General features: G+C 47.5%; 1 protein-coding gene across 5 annotated transcripts in view; it reads right to left on the bottom strand.

The window, feature by feature from the left end:
- The window catches only part of farp2 (FERM, RhoGEF and pleckstrin domain protein 2), a 114,382-nt gene that overhangs the window by 74,319 nt on the left and 20,518 nt on the right, over positions 1-19,545 (bottom strand). For all 5 annotated transcript variants that reach the window (XM_065009334.1, XM_065009336.1, XM_065009335.1 and 2 more), the window contains exon 3: positions 112-216. In XM_065009334.1, the coding sequence (XP_064865406.1) occupies positions 112-216 (105 nt within the window). The remainder of the gene's footprint in view (positions 1-111; positions 217-19,545) is intronic.

The following is a 19,545-nucleotide window of genomic DNA, read 5'->3' as shown; positions in this document are numbered from 1 at the left end:
CCCAGGATCCTCTAGGACTTTCCCTTCTGTAGAGAATCATCAAAACAGCTTATTTCCCAGTGATCTCATTCATCAAGTTCAAGAACAAGGCAGAGTTAGTGGAGTACCTACCCAGCTCATCTGCATGTTCTGGAACTCTAGGCCAAAGTAATCACTCTCCATTAGGTTGCTCCTCCGGAACACATCAGAGAGAAGAGTCTGTCCGTCAGCTCTGGACTACAGGAGACAACAGAGAGAACATCACCACTTTCTGTGAGAACAAGATTTGATGACAGGAACAATGCAGACTATCCCCGTCTAGATTTACAGCACCTTGTCTGAACACAAATACTGGTCAATTGTTCACAAGTCAGTGATAAAAAAAAGAAAAGAAATACAATGTCTAGTGGTTCTCCAATAACTAACCTGCACTCATAACATAGCACACAAGTCAATCAAGGTAATTTATTCTCAGTCTGAATATGACAAAGGGAGTCATTCAGGTTACATAACGTAATTTGCATTTGAGTCATAATCTGTTATAAGGCTTGAGAACACAGTTGAGGTGAGAGTCAGTCGGACAGCAGTACCAGTGACCTGGCTGTCTGTCAGTCAGTCGGACAGCAGTGCCAGTGGCCTGACGGCAGTGCCAGTGGCCTGACGGCAGTGCCAGTGGCCTGACGGCAGTGCCAGTGGCCTGACGGCAGTGCCAGTGGCCTGACGGCAGTACCAGTGGCCTGACGGCAGTAGTACCAGTGGCCTGACGGCAGTAGTACCAGTGGCCTGATGGCAGTACCAGTGGCCTGTACCAGTGGCCTGACGGCAGTACCACCAGTGGCCTGATGGCAGTACCAGTGGCCTGTACCAGTGGCCTGACGGCAGTACCAGTGGCCTGACGGCAGTACCAGTGGCCTGTACCAGTGGCCGCTGGCCATGGGAAGTCGTTCGCTTGAGTTGTGTGTGTCAACAAATAACAGGATTGGTGATTCTGTCTCTTCTAAGAATGCACAACCTAACTAAACAGGCCCTTTCCTGGACCTGAACCCAGTACATTCACATGGGAGGAGAATGGAAAGAAACTCTCCCGTCCTCCAGTTTACCTTTGCAACGCTGTTGGGTTTGTTTTCACTAAGTGCTTCACTAATTACTACGAACCAGGAATAGACTTCAGCGGTATACCGTGTATACTGGGGGTATTTTGAGCAGGAAGGTATGAAAATCTGGATACCGGCCAACCCTAACGAGGAACACACTGCAGTTGGGGTTTGGAATCCTAACCCGTGACTTCCATAGAAAATTATAGTGTGAGACATCTGGTTGTAATTTAAAATTGTATTTTTAAAAACCTTATAAAAAAGATCTGGTTTGTATTGGCAACACTACCATTACATCTCTCCGTTTCCACAAAGACTAGGGAGATAATGTAAGTAGCCTTAAAAAATATGTCCTCCGGGGATTTAAAAAAAAAAAAACTTTTCCTGTTGAAAAGTAATATCTCAAGTATAAATACAGTAGAGTACATCAAACTCGTTCCACAGAGGGGCGGGTGTCTGCTGGTTTTCGCTCCTCCCTTGTACTTAATTGAGGAATTAAGGTCACTGATTAGTAAATTTAAACAAAGGGAAAGCCCCCCCATGTCATGACTTACCTGGGCCACCTGTTGAGATGTGCCTTTTTTGTTAAGGAAATCAGGTGTTAAATAGAGGTGAAAAGGAGACAGAAGTGCCACTTTAAGGCCTTTCTTTGGGGTTGATATGGTCTAAATCACACGCAGACAGATGCAGAATCATTCTTATAACGTTTGTTTAAAAATGTCTGCCAGATGTACAAAGCCAGTGATACACTATATAATTATATGAAGACTACGTCATCATTTTTTATTTTTTTTAAAGGGACATTTTGACTTCGTAACCGTCGACTGGGAGTTGATTTAACGTTAACCCTATTCAAAAACAACAAGCCTTTCATTACCCCACTTCGATTAATCTGAGGAGAAGAGGTTTCCAGAATCCTGACCGCGTGTTTAATCATGAACGCTGAAGAAAAAGAGGAAACGAAAAGCTTATAAATGAAATCCTCGTCTCCTTTTCCTCCAGCTGCCTGGGACACTCAGCACCATCTCCCACAATCACAAGTGGGAGAGGTGGTAGTAAGGAGAGGTGGTAGTAAGGAGAGGTGGTAGTAAGGAGAGGTGGTAGTAAGGAGAGGTGGTAGTAAGGAGAGGTGGTAGTAAGGAGAGGTGGTAGTAAGGAGAGGTGGTAGTAAGGAGAGGGGAATCCTCAAATGGCACCGATTCACTTTTGACCAGGGCCCATATGGCTCTGATCAAACACAGTGCACAATATAGGAAATAGGTGCCATTTGGGACACAGCCTGTGTCAGAGGTAGTGGTAGTGTCAGAGGTAGTGGTAGTGTCAGAGGTAGTGGTAGTGTCAGAGGTAGTGGTAGTGTCAGAGGTAGTGGTAGTGTCAGAGGTAGTGGTAGTGTCAGAGGTAGAGGTAGTGTCAGAGGTAGAGGTAGTGTCAGAGGTAGAGGTAGTGTCAGAGGTAGAGGTAGAGTCAGAGGTAGTGTCAGAGGTAGAGGTAGAGTCAGAGGTAGAGTCAGAGGTAGTAGAGTCAGAGGTAGAGGTAGTGTCAGAGGTAGAGGTAGTGTCAGAGGTAGAGGTAGTGTCAGAGGTAGAGGTAGTGTCAGAGGTAGAGTCAGAGGTAGAGGTAGTGTCAGAGGTAGAGGTAGAGTCAGAGGTAGAGTCAGAGGTAGAGGGAGGTAGTGTCAGAGGTAGAGGGAGGTAGTGTCAGAGGTAGTGGTAGTGTCAGAGGTAGTGGTAGTGTCAGAGGTAGAGGTAGTGTCAGAGGTAGAGGTAGTGTCAGAGGTAGAGGTAGTGTCAGAGGTAGAGGTAGTGTCAGAGGTAGGTAGTGTCAGAGGTAGAGGGAGGTAGTGTCAGAGGTAGAGGGAGGTAGTGTCAGAGGTAGTGGTAGTGTCAGAGGTAGTGGTAGTGTCAGAGGTAGTGGTAGTGTCAGAGGTAGTGGTAGTGTCAGAGGTAGTGGTAGTGTCAGAGGTAGTGGTAGTGTCAGAGGTAGAGGTAGTGTCAGAGGTAGAGGTAGTGTCAGAGGTAGAGGTAGAGTCAGAGGTAGAGGTAGAGTCAGAGGTAGTGTCAGAGGTAGAGTCAGAGGTAGAGGGAGGTAGTGTCAGAGGTAGTGGGAGGTAGTGTCAGAGGTAGTGGTAGTGTCAGAGGTAGTGGTAGTGTCAGAGGTAGAGGTAGTGTCAGAGGTAGAGGTAGTGTCAGAGGTAGAGGGAGGTAGTGTCAGAGGTAGAGGGAGGTAGTGTCAGAGGTAGAGGGAGGTAGTGTCAGAGGTAGAGGGAGGTAGTGTCAGAGGTAGAGGGAGGTAGTGTCAGAGGTAGAGGGAGGTAGTGTCAGAGGTAGTGGTAGTGTCAGAGGTAGTGGTAGTGTCAGAGGTAGTGGTAGTGTCAGAGGTAGAGGTAGTGTCAGAGGTAGAGGTAGTGTCAGAGGTAGAGGTAGTGTCAGAGGTAGAGGTAGTGTCAGAGGTAGAGGTAGTGTCAGAGGTAGAGGTAGTGTCAGAGGTAGAGGTAGTGTCAGAGGTAGAGGTAGTGTCAGAGGTAGAGGTAGTGTCAGAGGTAGAGGTAGTGTCAGAGGTAGAGGTAGAGTCAGAGGTAGAGGTAGTGTCAGAGGTAGAGGTAGTGTCAGAGGTAGAGGTAGAGTCAGAGGTAGAGGTAGTGTCAGAGGTAGAGGTAGAGTCAGAGGTAGAGTCAGAGGTAGAGTCAGAGGTAGAGTCAGAGGTAGAGTCAGAGGTAGAGTCAGAGGTAGAGTCAGAGGTAGTGTCAGAGGTAGAGGTAGTGTCAGAGGTAGAGGTAGTGTCAGAGGTAGAGGTAGTGTCAGAGGTAGAGGTAGAGTCAGAGGTAGAGGTAGTGTCAGAGGTAGAGGTAGAGTCAGAGGTAGAGGTAGAGTCAGAGGTAGTGTCAGAGGAAGTGTCAGAGGTAGAGGTAGTGTCAGAGGTAGAGGTAGTGTCAGAGGTAGAGGTAGTGTCAGAGGTAGAGGTAGAGTCAGAGGTAGAGTCAGAGGTAGAGGTAGTGTCAGAGGTAGAGGTAGAGGTAGAGTCAGAGGTAGAGGTAGAGTCAGAGGTAGAGGTAGTGTCAGAGGTAGAGGTAGTGTCAGAGGTAGAGGTAGTGTCAGAGGTAGAGGTAGAGTCAGAGGTAGAGGTAGTGTCAGAGGTAGAGGTAGTGTCAGAGGTAGAGGTAGTGTCAGAGGTAGAGTCAGAGGTAGTGTCAGAGGTAGAGGTAGTGTCAGAGGTAGAGGTAGTGTCAGAGGTAGAGGTAGTGTCAGAGGTAGAGGTAGTGTCAGAGGTAGAGGTAGTGTCAGAGGTAGAGGTAGAGTCAGAGGTAGAGGTAGTGTCAGAGGTAGAGGTAGTGTCAGAGGTAGAGGTAGTGTCAGAGGTAGAGGTAGAGGTAGTGTCAGAGGTAGTGTCAGAGGTAGAGTCAGAGGTAGAGTCAGAGGTAGAGTCAGAGGTAGAGTCAGAGGTAGAGTCAGAGGTAGAGTCAGAGGTAGAGTCAGAGGTAGAGTCAGAGGTAGTGTCAGAGGTAGTGTCAGAGGTAGAGGTAGAGTCAGAGGTAGAGGTAGTGTCAGAGGTAGAGGTAGTGTCAGAGGTAGAGGTAGAGTCAGAGGTAGAGGTAGTGTCAGAGGTAGTGTCAGAGGTAGAGGTAGTGTCAGAGGTAGAGGTAGTGTCAGAGGTAGAGGTAGAGTCAGAGGTAGAGTCAGAGGTAGAGTCAGAGGTAGAGGTAGTGTCAGAGGTAGAGGTAGAGTCAGAGGTAGAGTCAGAGGTAGAGGTAGAGTCAGAGGTAGAGGTAGAGTCAGAGGTAGAGGTAGAGTCAGAGGTAGAGGTAGTGTCAGAGGTAGAGGTAGAGTCAGAGGTAGAGGTAGTGTCAGAGGTAGAGGTAGTGTCAGAGGTAGAGGTAGTGTCAGAGGTAGAGGTAGAGTCAGAGGTAGAGGTAGAGTCAGAGGTAGAGGTAGAGTCAGAGGTAGAGGTAGTGTCAGAGGTAGAGGTAGTGTCAGAGGTAGAGGTAGTGTCAGAGGTAGAGGTAGTGTCAGAGGTAGAGGTAGTGTCAGAGGTAGAGTCAGAGGTAGAGGTAGTGTCAGAGGTAGAGGTAGTGTCAGAGGTAGAGGTAGTGTCAGAGGTAGAGGTAGAGTCAGAGGTAGAGGTAGTGTCAGAGGTAGAGGTAGAGTCAGAGGTAGAGGTAGAGTCAGAGGTAGAGGTAGTGTCAGAGGTAGAGGTAGTGTCAGAGGTAGAGGTAGTGTCAGAGGTAGAGGTAGTGTCAGAGGTAGAGGTAGTGTCAGAGGTAGAGTCAGAGGTAGAGGTAGTGTCAGAGGTAGAGGTAGAGTCAGAGGTAGAGTCAGAGGTAGTGTCAGAGGTAGAGTCAGAGGTAGAGGGAGGTAGTGTCAGAGGTAGAGGTAGTGTCAGAGGTAGTGGTAGTGTCAGAGGTAGTGGTAGTGTCAGAGGTAGTGGTAGTGTCAGAGGTAGAGGTAGTGTCAGAGGTAGAGGTAGTGTCAGAGGTAGTGTCAGAGGTAGAGGGAGGTAGTGTCAGAGGTAGAGGGAGGTAGTGTCAGAGGTAGAGGGAGGTAGTGTCAGAGGTAGTGGGAGGTAGTGTCAGAGGTAGTGGGAGGTAGTGTCAGAGGTAGTGGTAGTGTCAGAGGTAGTGGTAGTGTCAGAGGTAGTGGTAGTGTCAGAGGTAGAGGTAGTGTCAGAGGTAGAGGTAGTGTCAGAGGTAGAGGTAGTGTCAGAGGTAGAGGTAGTGTCAGAGGTAGAGGTAGTGTCAGAGGTAGAGGTAGTGTCAGAGGTAGAGGTAGTGTCAGAGGTAGAGGTAGTGTCAGAGGTAGAGGTAGAGTCAGAGGTAGAGGTAGAGTCAGAGGTAGAGGTAGAGTCAGAGGTAGAGTCAGAGGTAGAGGTAGTGTCAGAGGTAGAGGTAGTGTCAGAGGTAGAGGTAGTGTCAGAGGTAGAGGTAGTGTCAGAGGTAGAGGTAGAGTCAGAGGTAGAGGTAGTGTCAGAGGTAGAGGTAGAGTCAGAGGTAGAGGTAGTGTCAGAGATAGAGGTAGTGTCAGAGGTAGAGGTAGTGTCAGAGGTAGAGGTAGAGTCAGAGGTAGAGGTAGTGTCAGAGGTAGAGGTAGAGTCAGAGGTAGAGTCAGAGGTAGTCAGAGGTAGAGTCAGAGGTAGAGTCAGAGGTAGTGTCAGAGGTAGAGGTAGTGTCAGAGGTAGAGGTAGTGTCAGAGGTAGAGGTAGAGTCAGAGGTAGAGGTAGTGTCAGAGGTAGAGGTAGAGTCAGAGGTAGAGGTAGAGTCAGAGGTAGTGTCAGAGGTAGTGTCAGAGGTAGTGTCAGAGGTAGTGTCAGAGGTAGAGGTAGTGTCAGAGGTAGAGGTAGTGTCAGAGGTAGAGGTAGTGTCAGAGGTAGAGGTAGTGTCAGAGGTAGAGGTAGAGGTAGAGTCAGAGGTAGAGGTAGAGTCAGAGGTAGTGTCAGAGGTAGAGGTAGTGTCAGAGGTAGAGGTAGTGTCAGAGGTAGTGTCAGAGGTAGAGGTAGTGTCAGAGGTAGAGGTAGAGTCAGAGGTAGAGGTAGAGTCAGGTAGAGGTAGTGTCAGAGGTAGTGTCAGAGTGTCAGAGGTAGAGGTAGTGTCAGAGGTAGAGGTAGTGTCAGAGGTAGAGGTAGTGTCAGAGGTAGAGGTAGAGTCAGAGGTAGAGTCAGAGGTAGAGGTAGTGTCAGAGGTAGAGGTAGAGGTAGAGTCAGAGGTAGAGGTAGAGTCAGAGGTAGAGGTAGTGTCAGAGGTAGAGGTAGTGTCAGAGGTAGAGGTAGTGTCAGAGGTAGAGGTAGAGTCAGAGGTAGAGGTAGAGTCAGAGGTAGAGGTAGTGTCAGAGGTAGAGGTAGTGTCAGAGGTAGAGTCAGAGGTAGTGTCAGAGGTAGAGGTAGTGTCAGAGGTAGAGGTAGTGTCAGAGGTAGAGGTAGAGTCAGAGGTAGAGTCAGAGGTAGAGGTAGTGTCAGAGGTAGAGGTAGAGTCAGAGGTAGAGGTAGAGTCAGAGGTAGAGGTAGTGTCAGAGGTAGAGGTAGTGTCAGAGGTAGAGGTAGTGTCAGAGGTAGAGGTAGAGTCAGAGGTAGAGGTAGTGTCAGAGGTAGAGGTAGTGTCAGAGGTAGAGGTAGTGTCAGAGGTAGAGTCAGAGGTAGTGTCAGAGGTAGAGGTAGTGTCAGAGGTAGAGGTAGTGTCAGAGGTAGAGGTAGAGTCAGAGGTAGAGTCAGAGGTAGAGGTAGTGTCAGAGGTAGAGGTAGAGGTAGAGTCAGAGGTAGAGGTAGAGTCAGAGGTAGAGGTAGTGTCAGAGGTAGAGGTAGTGTCAGAGGTAGAGGTAGTGTCAGAGGTAGAGGTAGAGTCAGAGGTAGAGGTAGTGTCAGAGGTAGAGGTAGAGTCAGAGGTAGAGGTAGTGTCAGAGATAGAGGTAGTGTCAGAGGTAGAGGTAGTGTCAGAGGTAGAGGTAGAGTCAGAGGTAGAGGTAGAGTCAGAGGTAGAGGTAGTCAGAGGTCAGAGGTAGAGGTAGAGTCAGAGGTAGAGTCAGAGGTAGTCAGAGGTAGAGTCAGAGGTAGAGGAGTGTCAGAGTGTCAGAGGTAGAGGTAGTGTCAGAGGTAGAGGTAGAGTCAGAGGTAGAGGTAGTGTCAGAGGTAGAGGTAGAGTCAGAGGTAGAGGTAGAGTCAGAGGTAGTGTCAGAGGTAGTGTCAGAGGTAGTGTCAGAGGTAGAGGTAGTGTCAGAGGTAGAGGTAGTGTCAGAGGTAGAGGTAGTGTCAGAGGTAGAGGTAGAGTCAGAGGTAGAGTCAGAGGTAGAGGTAGTGTCAGAGGTAGAGGTAGAGTCAGAGGTAGAGGTAGAGTCAGAGGTAGAGGTAGAGTCAGAGGTAGAGGTAGAGGTAGTGTCAGAGGTAGAGGTAGTGTCAGAGGTAGTGTCAGAGGTAGAGGTAGTGTCAGAGGTAGAGGTAGAGTCAGAGGTAGAGGTAGAGTCAGAGGTAGAGGTAGTGTCAGAGGTTAAAAAAACAAAAACATTCCTTATAGACGAGTAGAGAGCCATGTCAAAAACATTCCTTATAGACGAGCAGAGAGCCATATGAAAGAGCCTGAAATCAGTTTAGAATCCAGCTCGAGGGAGAAGCAAGGTGAATACAATACTTCAAAGGAGAATTTACACTCGAAACACATTTCCAAAAACGAGAATGTGTTGGCATTGAGTAACAACAAATTAGTGCACCTCTCTGGGCACTTGATTTTACACACAAAACAGATTGGCTTGTTTAAAATCACCTCGTACTAGCAGGGTTGGGCCTTGTTGTATCTGCCTCAGTGAGAGGAGTCATTGTCTAGCTCCTAATATTAGTCAGAGATTTTTCCCACAAAAAAAACACTAGTTATGGGGAGTTTACTGACTCAGATATTCGACACAGGACCCTCTACCGCTGAACTGGACATTTGAAAAATAGTCATTTTTCTATAACTCTCGTTCACATGTTATTGGAGTGGTGATTTGTGATTGAGACTTGTAAAAATGTGTGCTTAAAAAACATATTTAAAAAACTGTTGATTGCTAGCCAAACAAATAGGGTGATCTCTTGATACATTTGAAACGAGGTCTAGTCGGGGCCCACAACCGCGGAGTAGATTGTGACCGACTCTCGCCGGAATGCATTGCTTGACTGTCGTGAGGGTGATAAGTAGGGCTGGGAATTGACAGGGACGTCGATACCAATACGTATTGCGATTTGATGTCTCAAACATATTGCCCACCACGTCTGCTGCAGAGCGACGAGAGAGAAGGCCAATGAGAACATGAGTTTTGATCAGTCATGGAAATACAAGTGCTGAACACACATTGACTCACTATATATTTTTTTTAATTAGATGGATTACAAGCTATAGGATGACAAATATGAATTTTGGCAGAGGTACAGCTTACCAGCGCTAGCTAATGCTACCTAGCAAAAATAAAATTTACAAAATCGTCCAAAATAAATATTGCGATGTGAATGTATAGATTTCCCCCCCCCCATCACTAGTGATGAGCACAATAGCACTTGTGAACTGCAGACCGCCCCCCCCCCACCCCCCCAAAAAAATATTAATTTTCAAGTTTGAGTGTTGAGCAGAGTTGTTTTGCTTCTACAAAGCTGTGTCCATCATAACATTCAATAACTCATTGTATTCATTCTTGCACCATGCGACCAATGATCATTTCTAAACATGTCTTTTTCGTCTATGCTGCCTGCAGCACGATCTGTTTTCCTGCACGGCTACATGACAGATAGTAGTTGGTCGGAGGACGTCTCTGGAGCCACTGAGCCAGAGGAGAGTGTAGTAATCCTGCTGTAGGACTTCACTGGAGCCACTGAGCAGGAGGAGAGTGCAGTAATCTTGCTGTAGTACTTCACTGGAGCCACTGAGCAGGAGGAGAGTGCAGTAATCTTGCTGTAGTACTTCACTGGAGCCACTGAGCAGGAGGAGAGTGCAGTAATCTTGCTGTAGGACTTCACTGGAGCCACTGAGCCAGAGGAGAGTGTAGTAATCCTGCTGTAGGACTTCACTGGAGCCACTGAGCCAGAGGAGAGTGTAGTAATCCTGCTGTAGGACTTCACTGGAGCCACTGAGCCAGAGGAGAGTGTAGTAATCCTGCTGTAGGACTTCACTGGAGCCACTGAGCCAGAGGAGAGTGTAGTAATCCTGCTGTAGGACTTCACTGGAGCCACTGAGCCAGAGGAGAGTGTAGTAATCCTGCTGTAGGACTTCACTGGAGCCACTGAGCCAGAGGAGAGTGTAGTAATCCTGCTGTAGGACTTCACTGGAGCCACTGAGCCAGAGGAGAGTGTAGTAATCCTGTTGTAGGACTTCACTGGAGCCACTGAGCCAGAGGAGAGTGTAGTAATCCTGTTGTAGGACTTCACTGCGGTCAGCAGGTCAAAACTAATTACTAAAATGAACGAGTCACTCACAACAACAAAAAAACGAAGCACGACTTGAGTCAGTAAAAAGAGTAGATTAACGAACCGTTTGTGAACTGCACATCACTAAAAAATAAACAGCTTTAAACACGGTCGTGGCCACTTTCACTACAGGAAGTCTCCAAACAGTCATTCAAATCAAATCAAATTTTATTTGTCACATACACATGGTTAGCAGATGTTAATGTGAGTGTAGCGAAATGCTTGTGCTTCTAGTTCCGACAATGCAGTGATAACCAACAAGTAATCTAACTAACAATTCCAAAACTACTGTCTTATACACAGTGTAAGGGGATAAGAAATATGTACATAAGGATATATGAATGAGTGATGGTACAGAGCAGCATACAGTAGATGGTATCGAGTACAGTATATACATATGAGATGAGTATGTAGACAAAGTAAACAAAGTGGCATAGTTAAAGTGGCTAGTGACATAAGAATGCAGTCGATGATCTAGAGTACAGTATATACATATGCATATGAGATGAATAATGTAGGGTAAGTAACATTATATAAGGTAGCATTGTTTAAAGTGGCTAGTGATATATTTACATCATTTCCCATCAATTCCCATTATTAAAGTGGCTGGAGTTGGGTCAGTGTCAATGACAGTGTGTTGGCAGCAGCCACTCAATGTTAGTGGTGGCTGTTTAACAGTCTGATGGCCTTGAGATAGAAGCTGTTTTTCAGTCTCTCGGTCCCAGCTTTGATGCACCTGTACTGACCTCGCCTTCTGGATGATAGCGGGGTGAACAGGCAGTGGTTCGGGTGGTTGATGTCCTTGATGATCTTTATGGCCTTCCTGTAACATCGGGTGGTGTAGGTGTCCTGGAGGGCAGGTAGTTTGCCCCCGGTGATGCGTTGTGCAGACCTCACTACCCTCTGGAGAGCCTTACGGTTGAGGGCGGAGCAGTTGCCGTACCAGGCGGTGATACAGCCCGCCAGGATGCTCTCGATTGTGCATCTGTAGAAGTTTGTGAGTGCTTTTGGTGACAAGCCGAATTTCTTCAGCCTCCTGAGGTTGAAGAGACGCTGCTGCGCCTTCTTCACGACGCTGTCAGTGTGAGTGGACCAATTCAGTTTGTCTGTGATGTGTATGCCGAGGAACTTAAAACTTGCTACCCTCTCCACTACTGTTCCATCGATGTGGATAGGGGGTGTTCCCTCTGCTGTTTCCTGAAGTCCACAATCATCTCCTTAGTTTTGTTGACGTTGAGTGTGAGGTTATTTTCCTGACACCACACTCCGAGGGCCCTCACCTCCTCCCTGTAGGCCGTCTCGTCGTTGTTGGTAATCAAGCCTACCACTGTTGTGTCGTCCGCAAACTTGATGATTGAGTTGGAGGCGTGCGTGGCCACGCAGTCGTGGGTGAACAGGGAGTACAGGAGAGGGCTCAGAACGCACCCTTGTGGGGCCCCGTGTTGAGGATCAGCGGGGAGGAGATGTTGTTGCCTACCCTCACCACCTGGGGGCGGCCCGTCAGGAAGTCCAGTACCCAGTTGCACAGGGCGGGGTCGAGACCCAGGGTCTCGAGCTTGATGACGAGCTTGGAGGGTACTATGGTGTTGAATGCCGAGCTGTAGTCGATGAACAGCATTCTCACATAGGTATTCCTCTTGTCCAGGTGGGTTAAGGCAGTGTGCAGTGTGGTTGAGATTGCATCGTCTGTGGACCTATTTGGGCGGTAAGCAAATTGGAGTGGGTCTAGGGTGTCAGGTAGGGTGGAGGTGATATGGTCCTTGACTAGTCTCTCAAAGCACTTCATGATGACGGAAGTGAGTGCTACGGGGCGGTAGTCGTTTAGCTCAGTTACCTTAGCTTTCTTGGGAACAGGAACAATGGTGGCCCTCTTGAAGCATGTGGGAACAGCAGACTGGTATAGGGATTGATTGAATATGTCCGTAAACACACCGGCCAGCTGGTCTGCGCATGCCCTGAGGGCGCGGCTGGGGATGCCGTCTGGGCCTACAGCCTTGCGAGGGTTAACACGTTTAAATGTCTTACTCACCTCGGCTGCAGTGAAGGAGAGACCGCATGTTTTCGTTGCAGGCCGTGTCAGTGGTAGTGTATTGTCCTCAAAGCGGGCAAAAAAGTTATTTAGTCTGCCTGGGAGCAAGACATCCTGGTCCGTGACTGGGCTGGGTTTCTTCTTGTAGTCCGTGATTGACTGTAGACCCTGCCACATGCCTCTTGTGTCTGAGCCATTGAATTAAGATTCCACTTTGTCTCTGTACTGACGCTTAGCTTGTTTAATAGCCTTGCGGAGGGAATAGCTGCATTGTTTATATTCGGACATGTTACCAGACACCTTGCCCTGATTAAAAGCAGTGGTTCGCGCTTTCAGTTTCACGCGAATGCTGCCATCAATCCACGGTTTCTGGTTTGGGAATGTTTTTATCGTTGCTATGGGAACGACATCTTCGACGCACGTTCTAATGAACTCGCACACCGAATCAGCGTATTCGTCAATATTTTCATCTGACGCAATACGAAACATGTCCCAGTCCACGTGATGGAAGCAGTCTTGGAGTGTGGAGTCAGCTTGGTCTGACCAGCGTTGGACAGACCTCCGCGTGGGAGCCTCTTGTTTTAGTTTCTGCCTGTAGGCAGGGATCAGCAAAATGGAGTCGTGGTCAGCTTTTCCGAAAGGGGGGCGGGGCAGGGCCTTATATGCGTCGCGGAAGTTAGAGTAACAATGATCCAAGGTTTTACCACCCCTGGTTGCGCAATCGATATGCTGATAAAATTTAGGAGTCTTGTTTTCAGATTAGCTTTGTTAAAATCCCCAGCTACAATGAATGCAGCCTCCGGATAAATGGTTTCCAGTTTGCAAAGAGTTAAATAAAGTTCGTTCAGAGCCATCGATGTGTCTGCTTGGGGGTATATACGGCTGTGATTATAATCGAAGAGAATTCTCTTGGAAGATAATGCGGTCTACATTTGATTGTGAGGAATTCTAAATCAGGTGAACAGAAGGATTTGAGTTCCTGTATGTTTCCTTCATCACACCATGTCTCGTTAGTCATGAGGCATACGCCCCCGCCACTCTTCTTACCAGAAAGATGTTAGTTTCTGTCGGCGCGATGCGTGGAGAAACCCGTTGGCTGCACCGCATCGGATAGCGTCTTCCCAGTAAGCCATGTTTCCGTGAAGCAGAGAACGTTGCAGTCTCTGATGTCCCTCTGGAATGCTACCCTTGCTCGGATTTCGTCAACCTTGTTGTCAAGAGACTGGACATTGGCAAGAAGAATGCTGGGGAGTGGTGCGCGATGTGCCCTTTTTCGGAGTCTGACCAGAACACCGCCTCGTTTCCCTCTTTTTCGGAGTCGTTTCCTTGGGTCGATGCATGCGATCCATTCCGTTGTCCTGTTTGTAAGGCAGAACACAGGATCCGCGTCGCGGAAAACATATTCTTGGTCGTACTGATGGTGAGTTGACGCTGATCTTATATTCAGTAGTTCTTCGACTGTATGTAATGAAACCTAAGATGACCTGGGGTACTAATGTAAGAAATAACACGTAAAAAAACAAAAAACTGCATAGTTTCCTAGGAACGCGAAGCGGCCATCTCAGTCGGCGCCGGAAGTCGGATATAATTATAATTCATTTAATAATAGCATTCTGAGATTTGCTTTTTAATGTTCAAGTGGGCTACTACAACACTATATTTCCCTTTATTCCAGGGGTTCTGAAACTCCCGCAGCTTGGTGATCAATTAAAAAGGAAGGAGTGTTACAACATGTCAAATCTCACCTCATCTATTGAGGAAGGAGTCCAATACTAAATCAACAATGTTTGCTGTAGGTCTAAACAGTACCGATACCAGCTGTGGGTGGGAACCGCCCTACGTATACGACCAGCTGGCCGAATACTGTCAGCTGATAACAGTGGGATGGTTCGCTAACTAGAGAGAGTTGGTCAGCAGATAACAGTGGGATGGTTCGCTAACTAGAGAGAGTTGGTCAGCTAACTAGAGAGTGTGTTTGTCAGCAGGTAACAGTGGGATGGTTAGCTAACTAGAGAGAGTTGGTCAGCCGATAACAGTGGGATGGTTAGCTAACTAGAGAGAGTTGGTCAGCAGATAGCAGTGGGATGGTTAGCTAACTAGAGAGTGTGTGTTTGTCAGCAGGTAACAGTGGGATGGTTAGCTAACTAGAGAGTGTGTGTTTGTCAGCCGATAACAGTGGGATGGTTAGCTAACTAGAGAGAGTGTGTTTGTCAGCCGATAAGTGGGATGGTTAGCTAACTAGAGAGAGTTGGTCAGCAGATAACAGTGGGATGGTTAGCTAACTAGAGAGTTGGTCAGCCGATAACAGTGGGATGGTTAGCTAACTAGAGAGAGTGTGTTTGTCAGCAGGTAACAGTGTGATGGTTAGCTAACTAGAGAGAGTTGGTCAGCAGATAACAGTGGGATGGTTAGCTAACTAGAGAGAGTTGGTCAGCCGATAACAGTGGGATGGTTAGCTAACTAGAGAGAGTGTGTTTGTCAGCAGGTAACAGTGGGATGGTTAGCTAACTAGAGAGAGTTGGTCAGCAGATAACAGTGGGATGGTTAGCTAACTAGAGAGAGTTGGTCAGCCGATAACAGTGGGATGGTTAGCTAACTAGAGAGAGTGTGTTTGTCAGCAGGTAACAGTGTGATGGTTAGCTAACTAGAGAGAGTTGGTCAGCAGATAACAGTGGGATGGTTAGCTAACTAGAGAGAGTTGGTCAGCCGATAACAGTGGGATGGTTAGCTAACTAGAGAGAGTGTGTTTGTCAGCAGGTAACAGTGGGATGGTTAGCTAACTAGAGAGAGTTGGTCAGCCGATAACAGTGTGATGGTTAGCTAACTAGAGAGAGTGTGTTTGTCAGCAGGTAACAGTGTGATGGTTAGCTAACTAGAGAGAGTTGGTCAGCAGATAACAGTGGGATGGTTAGCTAACTAGAGAGAGTTGGTCAGCCGATAACAGTGGGATGGTTAGCTAACTAGAGAGAGTGTGTTTGTCAGCAGGTAACAGTGGGATGGTTAGCTAACTAGAGAGAGTTGGTCAGCCGATAACAGTGTGATGGTTAGCTAACTAGAGAGAGTTGGTCAGCAGATAGCAGTGGGATGGTTAGCTAACTAGAGAGTGTGTGTTTGTCAGCAGGTAACAGTGGGATGGTTAGCTAACTAGAGAGTGTGTGTTTGTCAGCAGATAACAGTGGGATGGTTAGCTAACTAGAGAGAGTTGGTCAGCAGATAACAGTGGGATGGTTAGCTAACTAGAGAGTTGGTCAGCAGATAACAGTGGGATGGTTAGCTAACTAGAGAGTTGGTCAGCAGATAACAGTGGGATGGTTAGCTAACTAGAGAGTTGGTCAGCAGATAACAGTGTGATGGTTAGCTAACTAGAGAGAGTTGTCAGCCGATAACAGTGGGATGGTTAGCTAACTAGAGAGTGTGTGTTTGTCAGCAGGTAACAGTGGGATGGTTAGCTAACTAGAGAGTGTGTGTTTGTCAGCAGGTAACAGTGGGATGGTTAGCTAACTAGAGAGAGTTGGTCAGCAGATAACAGTGGGATGGTTAGCTAACTAGAGAGAGTTGGTCAGCCGATAACAGTGGGATGGTTAGCTAACTAGAGAGAGTTGGTCAGCCGATAACAGTGGGATGGTTAGCTAACTAGAGAGAGTTGGTCAGCAGATAGCAGTGGGATGGTTAGCTAACTAGAGAGTGTGTGTTTGTCAGCAGGTAACAGTGGGATGGTTAGCTAACTAGAGAGAGTTGGTCAGCAGATAACAGTGTGATGTTTAGCTAACTAGAGAGAGTTGGTCAGCAGATAACAGTGGGATGGTTAGCTAACTAGAGAGTTGGTCAGCAGATAACAGTGGGATGGTTAGCTAACTAGAGAGTTGGTCAGCAGATAACAGTGTGATGGTTAGCTAACTAGAGAGAGTTGTCAGCCGATAACAGTGGGATGGTTAGCTAACTAGAGAGTTGGTCAGCAGATAACAGTGTGATGGTTAGCTAACTAGAGAGAGTTGTCAGCCGATAACAGTGGGATGGTTAGCTAACTTGCGCTAATCAGGATCAGGGGAAGAGATTAGATTTACCTGCCTGCCTTCCCTAACCTTTCTGTTCCACTCTGCTGGCCTCCCCAAATATTACTACATGTAATGACACTGTCAGAACCTCAAGGGGTCTACCTTTTGTTTTTTTTTGCTCTATCACTACACAGCCGATTCAAATGATCCAAAGATTGATGATTAGTTGATTATATGAAATCAGCTGTGTAGTGTTAGGGCAAAAACCAAAATGCTCACCCCTATGGGACACCCTGACCTAACTACTCCAAAGCTGGATGGTTGGTCATTGATAGTGTTACAAAGCTATACATAACTAATTTATAAAATATAAATTACTATTTCTTTTTTACTGATAATCGTAAGAAAGGAGATTGAGCAACTTCCTCATCTAGGGGACTACTTTGGGTTCTGCCTGCGCTCTCTTCCTGTGAGACTTGGTATGGTTTTGTAAATAAAACTCCCAGAAAGCATTCAGCTGTTGGTACTCTAGTAGCTTGTTTGTTTATTATTTGTAAATCATCATAACCTTTAAAAGATATGTCGGACTGAGGGAGAAGACCGTTTTTATTCAGAGATATATTTATTAGAGCCGGAATTAACGAGCACGGAGGGAGGCTGAATCAGAGGAGCCGGTAGACGAGCTACCAGGAGCGGCCGCGAGGGCCATGTCTGGGAGGGGGAAGTGATGGCGCAACTGTGGGAAATGGCAACCATTTGGAAAACAACATGTTTTCGTGCTGCACAGTGGGACTTGTGACTGCCATCGATCGGAGGGCTTGATATCTACAGTGAAGAAAGCAGCTCACCCAGAGACTAACAATCCCAGAGAACATTTCTCCCGCTCATCAATCCTGGAGTTAAAACACATTCGTCCATGTCCCCAATATAAACTGCAAGAAGCCATATCGGCTGGACAGAATGGGACCACTGTCTGTTGAGTAAGTGGCTGTTTGTCCCAGAAACACAGTAACAAATAAAACATCTGTTCTCAGTCAATACAGGCTGACTGCAGAAAGACTGGTGTTGGAGTGGGCAGTGAAGGGAGATAGATAAGGACGAGGGAACAGAAGAGTCTTGCCTTCATGTGTCGTTTGTGCCACTTAATATCCCTCTCGCCGACGGGAGTCTACATGGTATTCAAGGAGGCAGAGGATGCAATGGGCCGGTTGTAATTACACAACGGTGACTTAGCTTCACAGTCAGACATCACTGTAATAAATACCATTAGAGACAGTATCATCTGTTCGTTACCATCTGCTACTGGTGATTCATTAGTATGCCAGATGGTACTACCATCTGCTACTAGTGATTCATTAGTGTGCCACATGGTAGTACCATCTGTTCGTTACCATCTGCTACTAGTGATTCATTAGTATGCCAGATGGTACTACCATCTGCTACTAGTGATTCATTAGTGTGCCACATGGTAGTACCATCTGTTCGTTACCATCTGCTACTCGTGATTCATTAGTGTGCCACATGGTAGTACCATTTGCTCGTTACCATCTGCTACTAGTGATCCATTACAGTACCATCTGTTTGTTACCATCTGCTACTAGTGATTCATTAGTGTGCCACATGGTAGTACCATCTGCTTGTTACCATCTGCTACTAGTGATTCATTAGTGTGCCACATGGTAGTACCATCTGCTTGTTACCATCTGCTACTAGTGATTCATTAGTGTGCCACATGGTAGTACCATCTGCTTGTTACCATCTGCTACTAGTGATTCATTAGTGTGCCACATGCTAGTGTATTGTATTAGATCAGCAAATGTGAATACAACAGATCAATAACATTCTGAATACTGAAGGTCAATATAACTGATTGGTAAAAGCCAATAAAACACAGCATAGACCTACAGTATGTAACGACACGATCATCCATGAACCAGAAAAGACCATTTACATGATCAAAGCCCGTAAATGTACCATAGACAAGACAGTGTGATAATAACCAGAAGCTAACGACTGATGTCCCATGACTGTTTGTATTAGGTAGTAGGACCATGTTGATGGATAGTGGGCGAGTTAGGGGTGTCAGAATAACCACGTCACTGCAGACCTTGCTAGGTTTTTGGGACGGGGGTAAAGTTGGCTGCCAGACGACCACCTCTTCCACAGGATTGTGGGCTCCCAGTATTTGTCCAAGCAGAGTACTCTCCATCAGGTCATCCCTAAATCTTTAAGTGGTGGGCTGATATGCTGGCCACACAATCCACTGTTTTGGGTAAACAACATTGAAATCTTTGAGTGGCTCAAATGAGGAAAGAGAAGAAACCAGTGAATAAATACAATCTAAAACACAAGGACATTACATACAGCACATATGAGATTATTTACTCTGAAAACATAAGTTGTACTCAGTTATTCTTCATCTTTGAGAGGAGGGCATTCACACGCAGATGCTGCAGCTGACACGGACAGCCTATCACATTATCATGAGAACAGCTACTATTACTATTAAAATGTTAGATAATCATAACACTTAACCCCATTCCGCTTTGTTCGATGTGCGTAGAACGCCACTGGTGGGACCGCTGTACCCCTGGGGGGGGAACGCCACTGGTGGGACCGCTGTATCCCTGGGGGACGCCACTGGTGGGACCGCTGTATCCCTGGGGGGGGTGGACGCCACTGGTGGGACCACTGTATCCCTGGGGGACGCCACTGGTGGGACCACTGTATCCCTGGGGGACGCCACTGGTGGGACTACTGTATCCCTGGGGGGGACGCCACTGGTGGGACCACTGTATCCCCGGGGGGGGAGGAACGCCACTGGTGGGACCGCTGTATCCCTGGGGGACGCCACTGGTGGGACCGCTGTATCCCTGGGGGGGTGGACGCCACTGGTGGGACCACTGTATCCCTGGGGGACGCCACTGGTGGGACCACTGTATCCCTGGGGGACGCCACTGGTGGGACCACTGTATCCCTGGGGGACGCCACTGGTGGGACCGCTGTATCCCTGGGGGGGTGGACGCCACTGGTGGGACCGCTGTATCCCTGGGGGGGGTGGACGCCACTGGTGGGACCGCTGTGTCCCTGGGGGGTGGCACTGGTGGGACCGCTGTGTCCCTGGGGAGGGGGAACGCCACTGGTGGGACCGCTGTATCCCTGGGGGAGGGCGCCACTGGTGGGACCGCTGTATCCCTGGGGGAACGCCACTGGTGGGACAGCTAGATACTTGCTAATGTAAGCTAGCTAATTGCTTGAAAAATAATTCCAGCAGTGTCAACAATCTTCACAGTTGCGAAGTAAAAATATTGCTTTGGAAGCGCAATGGCAGTCTGTTGATGATGTCCTCTTCCCACACTTAGTTTACTTGATATCTAGCAAACACGTTCATAACTGCCGCTGTCCCGATGTCTCAGCAAACCAGCTGTGTTGACACTCATGCGCAGGCTATCCTTGCGCCCACCGTCACAGCGGATGAATGAAATAAATAGTTCGGAGGGGAAAAAAAAATAGGTTTTATTTTTATGTATGGATTTTCAAA

Source organism: Oncorhynchus nerka, linkage group LG24 (genome assembly GCF_034236695.1).
Source record: "Oncorhynchus nerka isolate Pitt River linkage group LG24, Oner_Uvic_2.0, whole genome shotgun sequence".
Taxonomy (NCBI): domain Eukaryota; kingdom Metazoa; phylum Chordata; class Actinopteri; order Salmoniformes; family Salmonidae; genus Oncorhynchus; species Oncorhynchus nerka.
Note: the sequence above shows the minus strand (reverse complement) of the source record. Positions and strands in the feature narration are given on the sequence as shown.